The sequence below is a fragment of the Leptonychotes weddellii genome, chromosome 2 (assembly GCF_054177405.1).
Source record: "Leptonychotes weddellii isolate Sample4059 chromosome 2, ASM5417740v2, whole genome shotgun sequence".
NCBI lineage: Eukaryota > Metazoa > Chordata > Mammalia > Carnivora > Phocidae > Leptonychotes > Leptonychotes weddellii.
The window spans coordinates 108,284,083-108,298,153 of record NC_138370.1 but is presented as its reverse complement, the minus strand read 5'-3'; the positions used below and the strand labels follow the sequence as shown (position 1 = coordinate 108,298,153).

At 34.1% G+C, this 14,071-nt stretch overlaps 1 protein-coding gene across 6 annotated transcripts in view; it reads left to right on the top strand.

Moving 5' to 3' along the window:
• PDLIM5 (PDZ and LIM domain 5) overlaps positions 1-14,071 on the top strand; it is a 203,590-nt gene that overhangs the window by 122,291 nt on the left and 67,228 nt on the right. For 3 of the 6 annotated variants that reach the window (XM_081812130.1, XM_031028410.2, XM_006733530.3), the window contains 2 exons: positions 7,456-7,628; positions 8,004-8,040. In XM_081812130.1, the coding sequence (XP_081668256.1) occupies positions 7,456-7,628; positions 8,004-8,040 (210 nt within the window). Of the gene's footprint in view, positions 1-4,516; positions 4,534-6,454; positions 7,182-7,455; positions 7,629-8,003; positions 8,041-14,071 lie in introns of those variants that run through there. The other 3 variants (XM_081812129.1, XM_006733529.3, XM_081812131.1) reach the window with 3 other exon arrangements.

The following is a 14,071-nucleotide window of genomic DNA, read 5'->3' as shown; positions in this document are numbered from 1 at the left end:
ATAGGTGTTTTGTGGTATTGATGAAAGCATTTCCTTCATCAGGTATCAAACTTTTTCTGAAATCATTGTCAGACTATTTACTAATTATGTGATTAGTACATTTTTCATATTTTTATAATGTTACAAAAGATCTGCAACAAAACTTTTTCAAAGTTGAGAGTTGTCACTTTTTATTAATTACTTTTTATTTTAAAAATAATATATGCCAGTAACCAAAAATTTAAGAGTTCAGAAGGGTATATAAAGCTAAATTCTTTTTTTTTTTTTTAAGATTTTATTTATTTATTTGAGAGAGAATGAGAGAGAGCAAGCACATGAGAGGGGGGAGGGTCAGAGGGAGAAGCAGACTCCCTGCGGAGCAGGGAGCCTGATGCGGGACTCAATCCAGGGACTCCAGGATCATGACCTGAGCCGAATATAAAGCTAAATTCTTAAGTTGTCTTTTTCCTCAAAGCAGAAAGATTATTAGTCTTTAAGTGATTTAAAGTAACTGACCACTTTGCCAATTTGGTAGGTGTCTCACCCAAATTTATATGAGATTAATTAACATAAGACACAAATAAGTGTTTATTCATTATGCATTACTACTGAGAAATTGTTATTCATCGTTAAGTATGAAATCTATAATTATGTTGATAGTTTTAGAAGATTTCTTAATAATGCTATGTAAGTGTTCTTGTTCCTTCTTATAAATAATAATGAACAAGGCACTTTAAGAAATTTTTAATTTTTCTTCTAATTGGTCTTGACTTGCTGTTTTCCTTACTCCTCTCCCTCTTTACTCTACTTAGAACAAAATGAGACTTTATATTCCAAACTGGAAGGAAAGCTATTTTGCATCAAGTAGTTTTAAGTTTAATTTACCTTTTCCCTTTCCGTATGCCCTTGCATTATAATGTGCCACTGCTTTCAAGAGGTAAGTCCTTCATGTATCCTTTATTAATTTCAATTTTGTTGGACTGCAATTTCTTCTAACAGTTCCAATATGTTATTTTGAAGACCCTGGCCTTGGAAGATACAAAATATGATATGATAGTAATATTTTAAAATGCTTTTCTCTTTACAGAAAACACAAGTGACAAAGTTAGTATCCACATTACTGGAGAGGAAATATGGTGATTTATATATGAGTAAACAGCATGAATGTGTCTGATTTTTGCAAAATTAACATTTTGCAAAACAGCTGTCATTTAAAAAAAACAACATTTAGTGTTTTCAATAAGTTTGGTTTGCATTGCTATGTTGTAGTGAATTGCTCTATGGTAATAAATAATAGTATTTAACTTTTGCCAGAAAATGTATGTGGGGTTTGCTCTGTAGTGGTTTATAAGACGTAATGCTTGGGGGAATGTAATTTGTGTCAGTCGAGACTATTTAGAAGACAAAGAGAAAGATACAAGAGAAAGCATAAAACATATGTACCACTAGCAAAAAACATATAAAAACTGAATTGTTTTCCAAATTCATATCACAAACCAGTGTTTCCCAGGTTAAAGTCTCTTAAGAACCTTTTTGATTTTTTCAACAATGTTGCTGGAAGTTTTAGACCTCTACATGTACAGTTGTGTGTCACTGGATGATAGAAAGTTTATATATACCTTTGAAATTAATTAAGAGAGATAGTTACTGACTTTTTTTTTTTTTTAAGATTTTATTTATTTATTTAACAGAGAGAGACCCACAGCGAGAGAGGGAACACAAGCAGGGGGAGTGGGAGAGGGAGAAGCAGGCTTCCCGCTGAGCAGGGAGCCCGATGCGGGGCTCAATCCCAGGACCCTGGGATCATGACCTGAGCCGAAGGCAGACGCTTAACCATCTGAGCCACCCAGGCGCCCCAGTTACTGACTTACTAAATGTCATAGGTAGTTGGCGTACACATTCGGAATCACTGTGGAATACCTTTAAAACCTCGCTATTGTAACTGTTGGTCTTGATGGTACACTGGCTGGTGTTTAATAGCCTTAAAAATAGATAAAAATCACATTAGATAATTTTGTGTTATGATTAGTGTGAGCATATGCTGAAATTTATCATCAAAATGTAGATTAGAATTAGAAATATATAATATTTAACTATTTTAGGCATATCAGAGAATTAACAATCAGATTATTAGAACAACTTTATTCCAGTGTGGCTGTAGTCCCACTAATTGAATAGTTCCATGTTCCATACACATAGGACTATAGCATACTAGTGTATCAGCCCTAATGTATTACTTAAATTCTTATACACAAAGAATTTGACTAGTTACTAGATTCCATAACAAACAATTTTACTTGTAAAGGGGAAAAATTGGGCCTTGGAAAAATAAATATAAGCATGTAGGTTAAATATGTATATTTTTAAATTCAGGATTCAGATTCATTAATTTATTAGGTATTACTGTCCATTGTGCTAGGTGCTTCTGGATGCATTATGTGATTTAATTCTCATTTGAACTTTGAACACTGAGAGGTTACTTAATTTTTTCAGGTCATGCATCTTGTAAGTGATTAAGACTAAAGCTTAGGTTTTTTGAAGCCAGTTTGACATGCTTTCCTCTGCATCACCTGACTGTGACCCTGGCTTATTTCTGTTATATTGAACTAGTATTTGTTTTTAAATGGGTTGAGTCAGTGTGAATGAATAATGCGCATAAAGTACAGTTGGGTTTGATAGTACTTCTTTTTTTTTTTTTTATATCAGTTAGGAGATCTATCCTAACAACAAATCTGTGTTTGTATGGTTTTCAGAGTGACTTTAAATATATTAAACATAAGCCCTTACAAGAAGTCTGAAAGAAAAAGAAATCGTAATCCATTTCAGTGTTCAGGCGAGAGAGGCTTCTGTAGATTGCACCTTGTCCAGGGCACAGGGCAAGTGGGCAGCATAGCCAGGGTTGTGAAGCCAGGTCTTCTCATGGGCACATTGGCACAAATGCCATTGCAGTGTATGATGGGCCGTTCCGCTTGGGTGCATTTTCTGAAATGCTTGGAGATATTTGTTCGATATATACAAATCGGCATCTTTAGGTTGAAACCAATCAAGTCTCCACTTGTTGCCACTCTCTACACCATATAATGTTTCCCTCCCAACTTCACGGTAATATAAAACTTCTCCCTTAAACTTAAAAACGTTTAAATATAAGTATCTAGAATTCTGTTCAGGGGAGGTTATTTTGAAAGCTGTTTCCCTGCTATTTAAAATAGCAATGCAGAGGAAGGTGTGCTTTGCATTGTGGCTAGAGCAGAGTACCTATCAGTAAATATTAAGATCAACTTAGTCCTGCATCCCACCCCCATACAGTGAAACTCAGCCCTCTGTAGAGTTTATGAAACTGACTTTGGTATATATGTAGGAAAAACAGCTACACTGAGCAGTCTTAGTACTAAAACCAGTAGGCAGTTTTTGTCACTACATTCATAATGAATTGCTAGTTACTCTGACTAAACTTCATTTCAGGATTGATTCAATAGTGTGTTGACAAACTATGTAGAGTTTATATTTCAATCTTCTCTATCCATAATGGTATATAAGTATATTTGTTTTTAATGATTGTACAGTTAATAGGCTGTGTGAATGAATTATGTTTTGAGATTTTCCTTTTTCAGATGTTATTAATGTAGTTCCTTTACTATATCATATCAGACATGCCATTTTGGGTAATAATTAGGTCACTAATAATACAAAAGCATGAGTTCCTACAAATCAGTTCTAAACTTACTGGGATTTGCTTGTGAATAAGAGCAGTAATGACAGAGGAGAGTATGAAAATTAAGTGATAGCCCATTATTTATGATCCAGTATGTTTCCTATATTTTCCATTATAATCACATTTTTAAAAAATAAGAGAAAAATCAAATAGCATGTTATTTCTTTATAATATTTGTTTCAGAATAATTTTTTGGGCTTTTTAGGTTTTTATCTTAGTCCCAGTTAACATACAGTTTCAGGTGTATGATATAGTGATTTTTTTGGGGGGGGTTAAGTTTTTATTTTAATGATTCAGGATAATTTTTGTGAGAAGATTACATTTGCTATTAATATATACTTCACATATTATGTGAGTGAAAGACTTTCTCCTATTCTCTGATTTTAAGTGATTCTAAAATGTTCTGTTTCTACATATTACATCCAGTAATTATTTTATTCTCTGCCTTTTGTTAGGAACATAATAGGAATTTGGATTCATGCTAAAATGAATTAAATCAACCTAGAGATATTTTTAAATAGTGGATCTTTCTCTGTTAACAGTATAACAGAATTTTGACTAACATTTGTTCATTTTTGTTTGTCTGTGTTTACATGTTTATTTTGAGGCATGATGTTTTGTGTAATATCTTCATGTAAATTCATTGTTTTGAATTTCATTATTTCATTTTTTATTTTCTTCTTTTTCCTTTCCCTTTTCTTTCTTTTTTCTCCCCCCCCCCCCCGCTTTTTTTTTGCCTCATATTTGTCCATTTTCCATTATCCTGGGAACATCAATGTCTACTCTACTCTGTTACATATTTTTTGTGTGTATTATTCCTCCTTCAGTAACCCTGGCACCGTGTAAGTACCTAATCAGTGGTTCCTTTTGTAATTTTCATTATTGTCTCTCTTTAACTTTCCATCTTACTTTCAATTCAATACCACCAGCAAACTTTGTGAGTGTCTTCTCCATGCTAGAATTTTCAGATTTGTTAAGGAACCTAAGAAACATGTTTTTCATACTAAAGAACTTCATATAAATCAGTGGGTGTGTTTTCCACTTCGGCAGTGGAAAAAATTAGTAAGCTGAACCTTCAGGGAGATAGATAAGTATTGTAGACCATGTATACTGGAGTTAGAGACATAGTTTGGGCCTCTCGTTTAGTATTTTTTTAAAAGTTTGAATAAAGTTGCTAATTGTGATATCTATATTTTGAAATAAATTATTTGCTTTTGATAGTTAAATTTATGTTCTAGCTCAAAAATATTTTTAAAAATAAAATCATTGAGATGACGCTCTTCTTTTATCATAGTCATCAGAGCTTAGAGTGTCAGAGCCAGAAAAGCTAAGTAAATGTTTAGAAACTTCATATCCCTTACACAAGGCCTTAAGCTGTGGTGAATATCAGAGAGTCTAAGGTGTACCATGCTTTTTGCAAGTATGTCATGGCTAAAATGTATTCTTAAGTGGTGTCATTTTATTATTCTTATTGTACTTATTCTTAGCTTGACACCACTGTTTTGTATTTTTACAGACCAAACCTTTTGTAGGAAATAACATAATCTTATAGTTGAAATTGGCACCATTTAAGAGTAAACTACATTCACTAATTATAGAGAAATTTAAACTTTAATTTTAGTAGCTAAATAGGAAGTTTTTCGAGTCATTGCATAAGATAAAGAGTTGTCTGCTTAGGAAATTATATCTTCTAAATGTAGTGTGCTTATGAAGTACTCTACCTATTCTAATTTTTTAAAATTCTCTTTTAAAAAGGATTAGGTTTTTAGTAAAAGTAATTAGTAAAGTAATTAATAGTAAAATATTAGATATTTCACTTCTGGGATCTTAAAATTTTGCCATAAACTATAAGTATTTTGTGTGTAAATATTATTTATTCTGTTATTTATTTTTCAAGATTGATTTATTTGAGGAAAAGAGCGTACAGGCATGCACACGAGAACAGGGGCAAAGGGAGAGAATCTCAAGCAGATTCCCACCGAGCTCGGAGCCCCAACATGCTCAGTCTCATGACCCATGAGATTGTGACCTGAATCTGAGCGGAAACCAAGAGTTGGACACTTAGCTACTGAGCCACCGCAGCGCCCCTGTTCTGTTCTTTATATATGTGGATGACCCATAGTCTTAAAATACGCATTTCAAATAATGTTTTTAGGCATCATAAAACAACACATTATGTGATCATTACTGTGCACTAGGTACTTTGGAAAACACTTTACATACATTATTGATCTCATTTATTCCTCAAAGCAGCTCTTTAAGGTAGATGCAATCCCTTTTTCTCAGATGGGTAAAATCGAGATTTGGAGAAGTTAAATGACTTGCATAAAACACACACTACGTGAAGGATGTCATGCTTCAAACTGTTGCCTGTCTTTTTAAAGCCGGTGTTAATGTTAATCCTATCATGTTGTTCACTGGGCAAAAATTCTTCTAGTATACCGACACAGTTTTGGTAGTGTAACTATTAAAATGACAACAGTCCAGTGGCATTCTGATAGTACCTATGATTTTCTAGCAATGAGTTACACCCAGGAGGTGTTGCCACCCACATCTGATACTCTTTGAACACTTTCTCTGCTTGGATCTTACGGCAGTAGTCTGCTAGTCCAGACTTAGGCTCCTTTTTCTCTCCTGGAATTAGACTCAAGGCTTCCAAAAGTTTGCATTTGTCGTGTCTTGGGGGGGGGGGGCGGTGGGGGAAGGGAGGGGAGAGAACGGAGTATTCGTTATGTTCAGGAGATCTTAGGCTAAAGTATTAATATACATTATAAATTCCTTAATGTTTATGCTTTGTTAATAGAAAAATGAATGTTCTTAGCAAACTCAAAGTTCTTGAATTCTGTAGTTTACTAATCCCTTTCACATATATTATTTCATTTAACGCTTAGAACAGTGCCACTTCGTATGTGATAGACTCATCTATAAATGAAAAAACAGGCTCAGTGAGGCTCAGTAACTTGTCCAAAATCACACATCTGTAAAGTCATAGAGCCAAGATTTACATGTTGGTGTTTTGATAACTATTTCATTGGTTTCCCATATACCATAGCTCTTATTCCCTACACTGAACCTGCACACAACTTTATTTAGGATGAGGGATATCTATACACATGAATGAGAAAACCAGAAAGTAACAGTTCTGACCCTTTTCAAAATTGTGTTTGGAATTACTGACAGCCTGTACTAAACCATTCTTAGTTCCTGGGCGTAGTGAAGATATGGTCATTTAATTTTGTGAAAGCCAATACATTTTGGGAATATGTTGATATTTAACAGTGGTTGTGAATATAGTCCATACCTGTGTTTTGTTAGGCATAAGATAGGTAGAAGAACAATACAAGTAATTTAAAAAAATTTTTTTAAACTCCTGTGGACGTTGCAATTCTCATTATTTTCCTTCTTTTCTTATTCTTTTCCTTTTCTTTATGCTGGAATCTCTCTTCTGCTGCCTTCTTCTGTCAATTAAAAGGAAAACCCCACCTAAACGGTAAACTTTCTCTTGAATAGGTATTTATATTATTTTATGTTAGCATAGAAATACCTTTTTTTTTTTTTTTTTTTTTTTTTTACTAGTTTAAGAAAAAGCAAGTATTATAGAAGGGCACCTTTTTAAAGAAAATTGAGGCTGAGTTCACTTGGAAAAGCAAAAGATATAAAAAAGAACATTGATATTAAATGTGTAAATTATAATTTGGCAGAGGGTATTTTATCCTTAATATGATTTAAAGATTTATAATTCTTTCCTTCCCTTTTAATCGTAGCCCACCAAGAAAACACATTGTGGAGCGCAATACGGAGTTTTATCACATACCAACTCATAGTGATGCCAGCAAGAAGAGACTGATGGAGGACACCGAAGACTGGCGTCCAAGGACTGGAACGACTCAGTCTCGTTCTTTCCGAATCCTCGCCCAGATCACTGGGACTGAACATCGTAAGCGAATACCTAGGGATTCGAATATATAAATGTTCTTTGCCATAGAGAATAGCATTTAGACAGATGGGCGATTATTGGAAACAGTAATTTTCCTGAGGCAGTCTGCTCTTAAATTATGCCATGCATAATGTGGGTAATGTAAAATAAGAACTAGCCCGGGAGAATTGCATTGAGAAGTGGAGCAGTAATAACGGTAGTAGTAGTAGTACTGACCATACTATGTAGCCAGTGACAGCATGATGTGGAGCGTTTTTGAGTGGCTCTGTGCAGCTTGACCATTTGATACTGATTGGTACAGGTAATTGCTCAAGTGATTTTTCAAGTTTTTTAAAAAAAGTCACCTAATACTGGATATTGCTTATTATATTTCAGTGAAAGAGTCGGACACTGAAAATACAAAGAAGGCAAAGTAAGTTGTCCATTTTTTTGGTAAATTGAATGCTTTCCTTTCATGAATGGTCTCGATTTGTTTTTTCACATTTTCAAGTGTAGTGGTATGGCTTTTTGTCTTTGTAACTAGAAGCTGAGCATTTAACTTTGGTGTCTTTTGTGGGACTTAACTATGGGACTTAAAAAACTTACAGATTTTTAAATTAGTAGCTCTTGTCTGCATTTCATGTAAGGTTAATTTCCTTTCGTATTGAAGTAAGTGGGCAGAAGAGTATACTTGCGGATGCTTTGCTAACACTACAGATCTCTGTGAATGAATTTGTGTTGTCTTGTAGAAATTTTATTTTGGGCATAAAAATGGATTTCCAAGAGGGCTCTAGAGATTAATTTCTATATTTATAAAAATGCTCTACCCTTAAAATCTTCGCTATTAAATAAAATAGCTATGTGAAATTAAGCTTTTATAAGGCATGTTTTCTGCATGATGAACTAAGCGTACAAACTTTTTCCTTCTCTTTCTTATGACTCTTCTATCACTTTTCTTTTCTTTTCTTTTTTTTTTTTATTTCCACAGGGAAAAGATACCCCTTCACGTCTTTAGTCCCAAATACACAAAATTACGTGACTGGCACCATGAAGTTTCAGCACGTGCTCTTAACGTACAGTGATTTATGAGTCTTGCCCCCCCAAGCAGCCAGCACATACCTTTTCGTTCACTTTTTCTTTTTTCCAACCTCATAGGAAAATCTGTATTAAATTTGCCTTACAAAAAAATAGAACCTTTTCTATACTTTTCTAACCATCTCCTGCTATTGTAAAAAAGAGGAAGATGACCTTGTTTTGTTGTAGTTGGTAGCTCACAAATTTTAAACCAAGAGAGCAAATTAAGGGACTCCAATCGCTTCAGTGGTTTTATATCTGTTTCCATTGTTATTAGGGTAGTGACGTTGGAAAAGGAACTCTATTTATAAGTTGAATTTGGTTGGTTGTGTGAAGCAGAGGCAGGTGAGCAAATAATATCCTCATCTAATTTGGAAAATACATCCTTAGTGTTATTACATTTCCAAGATTACTTTTAAATTCATTATTACATAATGTTTAAAGTGGGTTGTAAATTACCCTAAATAATCAAATATGAGGAGGCAAGATAAAACAGAGAAGACTTTATTAGAATAGAGTTTATTGTAGCTTTGGGTATTTTTTAAAGCAGGTACTATTTCAGAATGGCTATGAAGAAAAGGAGGCCCAGATATGGCTCCTAAAAAAGGAAAGAAGAGAATTCTGCCCCTATTTGCAATGGGGAAATTGAGTGTTCTTTTAGTTTGGTTAGCTTCAAAAATCCTATTTTCTACCAAAGGAAATATTTCCAAACTGGTGGATATTTTTAGGGTATAAACAACTTCAAGGTGTTAACTAGTAAGAAATAGAAAAGATAACTTTGCTTTGTTTTTAAATGAACATAAAATAAATTATAAATGATTCTTTGTCACATCAGAAATATTTTACTTAGTGATATAAACTATTGTATGTTGCTGCTGTTCCTAGGAAACTATATTTTGGGCAATACATGCAAGCTAATATCCGACCAGATATGCTTCCTGTTTTGTAATATAATGTATTATATATTAGTTCTAAATTCAATAATAAATGCATTTTGAAGTTTGGAAAAATACTGTAATAAAGTTGCCTTTAACTTAGTTTTGTAATTGTTTTCTGTTTCCCTGAAACTAGTAACAGTGCCATCCAAGACTTGCTACACTATACTTGGATAAAATAAATAATTCTCTTGACATTTCATTTGGAAAACATTTTTAATTTTGCGAGGCTGCTAAAATGAGTGTGGAGTATGACAAAGGCCCGTATTTGTTTTTGTTTATTTTTTCTGCATTGTCATGCTATTTAACATAATACCTTATGTGAGTAACATAGAAGATTAGTTAGACTATGGCACAACATAGCATTAGTCTTTGTGGAAAACGATTACTGAGGGATTTTGCCTGCATTCAAGGCATTTTAAAAAAAAATTATTTTATTTTATTTTTTTTTATAAGTGAGCTCTACACCCAATGTGGGGTTCAAACTCACAACCCTGAGATCAAGCGTCACATGCTCTACTGACTGAGCCAGCCAGGTGCTCCCATTCAAGGCATTTTTATTTTTCCACCTTTTTTTCACTTTGATGTCACCATAGACTAGGACAACGGCCTGGTAATTTGGAGAAACTAACGTTAATTTCAGTTAATGATGATTACTATCTAAAATTTTGTACACAAAATGTATTTAAAAATCTAGGATTTATCTATGCTCATTTCCACTATACTTCATAATTTAGTAAGGTGTCTTTCTTTTACTGTATCAGATACTGCTTGTGGTTTTATGATCCTCACATCAATCCATTATTACTGTGTCTCTGGCCTCTATAAGAAAATATACTTTCCTTAGACCAGGCTTTCCTGGTCTCATTCATCTCAAAAGAAGATATTTGAAAGTAGATGGAATCAAATTCTCATGAAAATAGATGGTAGGGTAGAGTAAACAAGGTATTTCCCACCGAGCACCAAATTCTTAGAGTAACTACGTAGTTGAGAGAGAGAGCTACTAGAATGAGAGTTTTAGGTAAATAAAAGAATTTCTCTCTAATAAGACAAGTGAACATGTCTAGAACTTTATGACTTGAAATAAGTATAGTTGAAAATAAGAATTTAATACCTCCCTGATTAAAAATAAAGTATTTAATATCTCATTGAAAGCATACACTTAGATAAGTAGAATGATGTATATTTGAGTATGAGTATAAATGTTCAGCCTGGATCACAAAAGACATTCCACTTGACCCCATCAGAGGTTGAATTCCTGTGTTCAATTAATCTTCTGGGACATCTTACTTTCCTAGCTTAAAAGCTAGCCAAATATTGTAAAAGCTCCTTGCAAAAATATTATTGTAAGTCTAGTGACCTAATTTATAGCTTGTTTTTGTTTGTCTCTCTTATACAGACTTTCTTTATTATAGGCTTTTTTTTAATGTAGAATTTGAAAGTTAAGAATTTTCAACATTTTTACAAGGTTTTACCAATTAGAAGATGGAATGTCTCCCACAAAGTGAATATTTTTGATGCCTTGAAAAATGTATTATTTATGGAAACAGAAGCACATTCATTTTATACATCCGTATGCCCTTTAGGATGCCCTTTAGGAAGACTCAGATAAAAATATTGTAGAGAGCTTATTTAATAAAAATTGTGATACTAAGATAGAAACTGTCCCACGTTTTGTTCAGATTTATTCAGAAATTTGGGTAAATTGATTTCCCCAGATGAAAAATGTCATAATTTCTTGCATCTCTGATGTGTATTTAAAGTCCTATAAATCACAAATACTCATTTATTGCCTGAATTATTCTTTCACACAAAATAATTACTTAAATGCCAGGCACAGATATGTACTAGGAGCTAAATAATGAGTAGCAGAAAATGTATAAACAAGGTGATCTGAGATAATTGTGTTACTAAGATAATAAATTAGTATAAAGGAAATTTGGTTTGGACATGGAGTGGTTACTTAGGTTGTAAGGACCTCTGTGGAGATAACCTTAATGCCATCACCTGAGAGAGGAGAAAAGAGTCAGCCATGTGATGACTTTGGGTCACTGTTCAAGGCAGAAGAAACGAGTGTGGAAACCCTGAGGTGAAAAGGAGAGTGGCAAGTACACAGAACAGAAAGGACAGTGTAGCCAAAATACGGTATGTGATGGGAAGCATGGTATAAAAATATAATACTGATACCTATAACTTATATTCCCCATATTATCCACAGCATTTTGAATGGGAAGTTGTCTTATATATAACCACTTTAAAGAAAAAATTAAAAATGAAGAACCAAAAAGGTTTATCAAAGTTTTATCAAAGCTAAATAAGTACATTCATCTACTTAGTGTTGTTCTGGGCATAGTTGTCAGCGTCATGCTTTTCCCATTAGACCCAATGAAGACTTAAGAAAAGGAGCCATTATTATGGTATATGTTGGTAATGCATTTGTAGGGATCAGAATTCCCTGTAAAACACACATAAAGACATTCAAAAACAACACTTCCAATGTGTAGAAATTAGACATATAATGCCTTATTCATAATTTAGGGATGACTTTGGCAATTCAGTTCTGTCTATAAAAATGTCATCAAGAATTGTTTGAACTCATCCCTTTTTGTTTGTCCCACTCAAGAAAATTATTTGAACCAAGTAAATATTTCCTTGCTCATTCTTTCCAAAGTAGACATCATTACTACAGAATAGTAAGCAAGGAATGTAAATTCTGAGTTTGAGACTCAGATTTGTAACTCACAAGTTTCTGCCCCTGAGTTTCCCACTTCTTTAAAATAAGGACTTTAGAATCAGTGGTGGACACTGTGAAGCCCTTCCAGATATCACCTCAGTGGAGGACTTAATAACCACTCTTGGGTGTGTGTGTGTGAGAGAGATAACTTTCAGGGGTCATCCCCTTCACATGTCACCCAACCACTCTTGGTGTGTGTGTGTGTGTGTGTGTGTGTGTGTGAGTGAGAGAGAGATAACTTTCAGGGGTCATCCCCTTCACATGTCACCTCAGCAGCAGATGCCCTTCCTCCAAAGCCACAGCTTCGTGGGGTTGTGCACATGCAGTGAGCTAACTGGAGGGGTATGGGGCTGAAGTGAAAAGCCTGACCATTTCAGCCAGGTAGGGACAACCTGGGAGGGTCATTCTAGTTCTTCTAGATCCCAGCTTGGACCTTGGTTGTGTGGGTTCTTCTCATTTCTTCATCCTCCCTTCACGCTCTCCATTTTTGTCACTTCTGATCCCTTCTCCTTGAATTTCCAACCCAGATCACAAACAGCATTTAGGGAAACCATTAAAATGAAAGATCAGGTTAGGGCAGTTGGCAAGGTGTATGGAAGTCAAAAAGAGGATACATTACTTTTCTTTGCCTTGAGTAAAGGATGTTTTTTAGGTGATTGCATCAGAAACATTCTGGGAGTAATGAGTTGATAAAGCAATTTAGAAATCATATGTAGTCAAAGCTATATGAATGAATTAATGAAAAGCTTCAAAGTGAAAAATTAGGATGAACTCTTGAGTAAATGTAATAAGCTCTTGTAACTGACAAGCAGCACTTAATAAAATATTATGATGATTTTGTATATTACAATTTTCCAAATGCAGAATTTTAGAATAAACTATATTAGCCATTTACTCAGTCACTTAATACATTTTATTTGAACACATCTGTTTTCTTCACATCCATGAAAGTTTACTTTCTGTTTTCTCTTGGGGGAGATGCTGCTGAGTAGCCTTTGGAAATGTGTAGGGGGATAATACAGATCTTACAAGGCTAGGAGGATGCTAGTGGGGGGCTAAGGATGCTAAGCGTCTCGTAATGCCCTGAATAATTTCACAGAATGAAGCGTGATCCTGCCCCAAATGCCCATGGTGTACCAGTGAGAATGACTGGGCTGAGAACAAATCCTCCCTCTTCCAAGATTTTCTTATTCCTTCCTACAATTCTAGTCACACAGACTCACCCACAGTGTGCTACCTCCACCCTCCACAGTAGCAATAATCTTAACTTCTGAAGTAATATATAATTTCTACCACTCCTTTCCTAATTTGTATTATAGATCTTTGTCTATATGTCATAAATCTTCGACTAGAGTATAAGCTCTTTGAAGCCAGGGGTCTTAGTATAAAAATATAAATTGGAAGGAAAAGGCATTCTAACAGGCATAGTATTTCATTCTGGGTACAACTGTAGCTGTAAGTGTATAAGTAAAGATCTATACATTCAATATATAAATGGGCATTTAATATAAGTATATATATAAATACAATAAATACATAAGTATACAGATACAAAAAACACGAATATAATTTGAAAGTAGGTGTTAGGGCTGTAAGATTCATCTTCGGTGAACTAATTCTTAAATTAGAAATATACTGTATTAGCTCAGGCTGCTACCTAGATACCACAGAGTAGATAACTTAAATGACAGAAATTTATTTTCTAACAGTTCTAGAAGTTA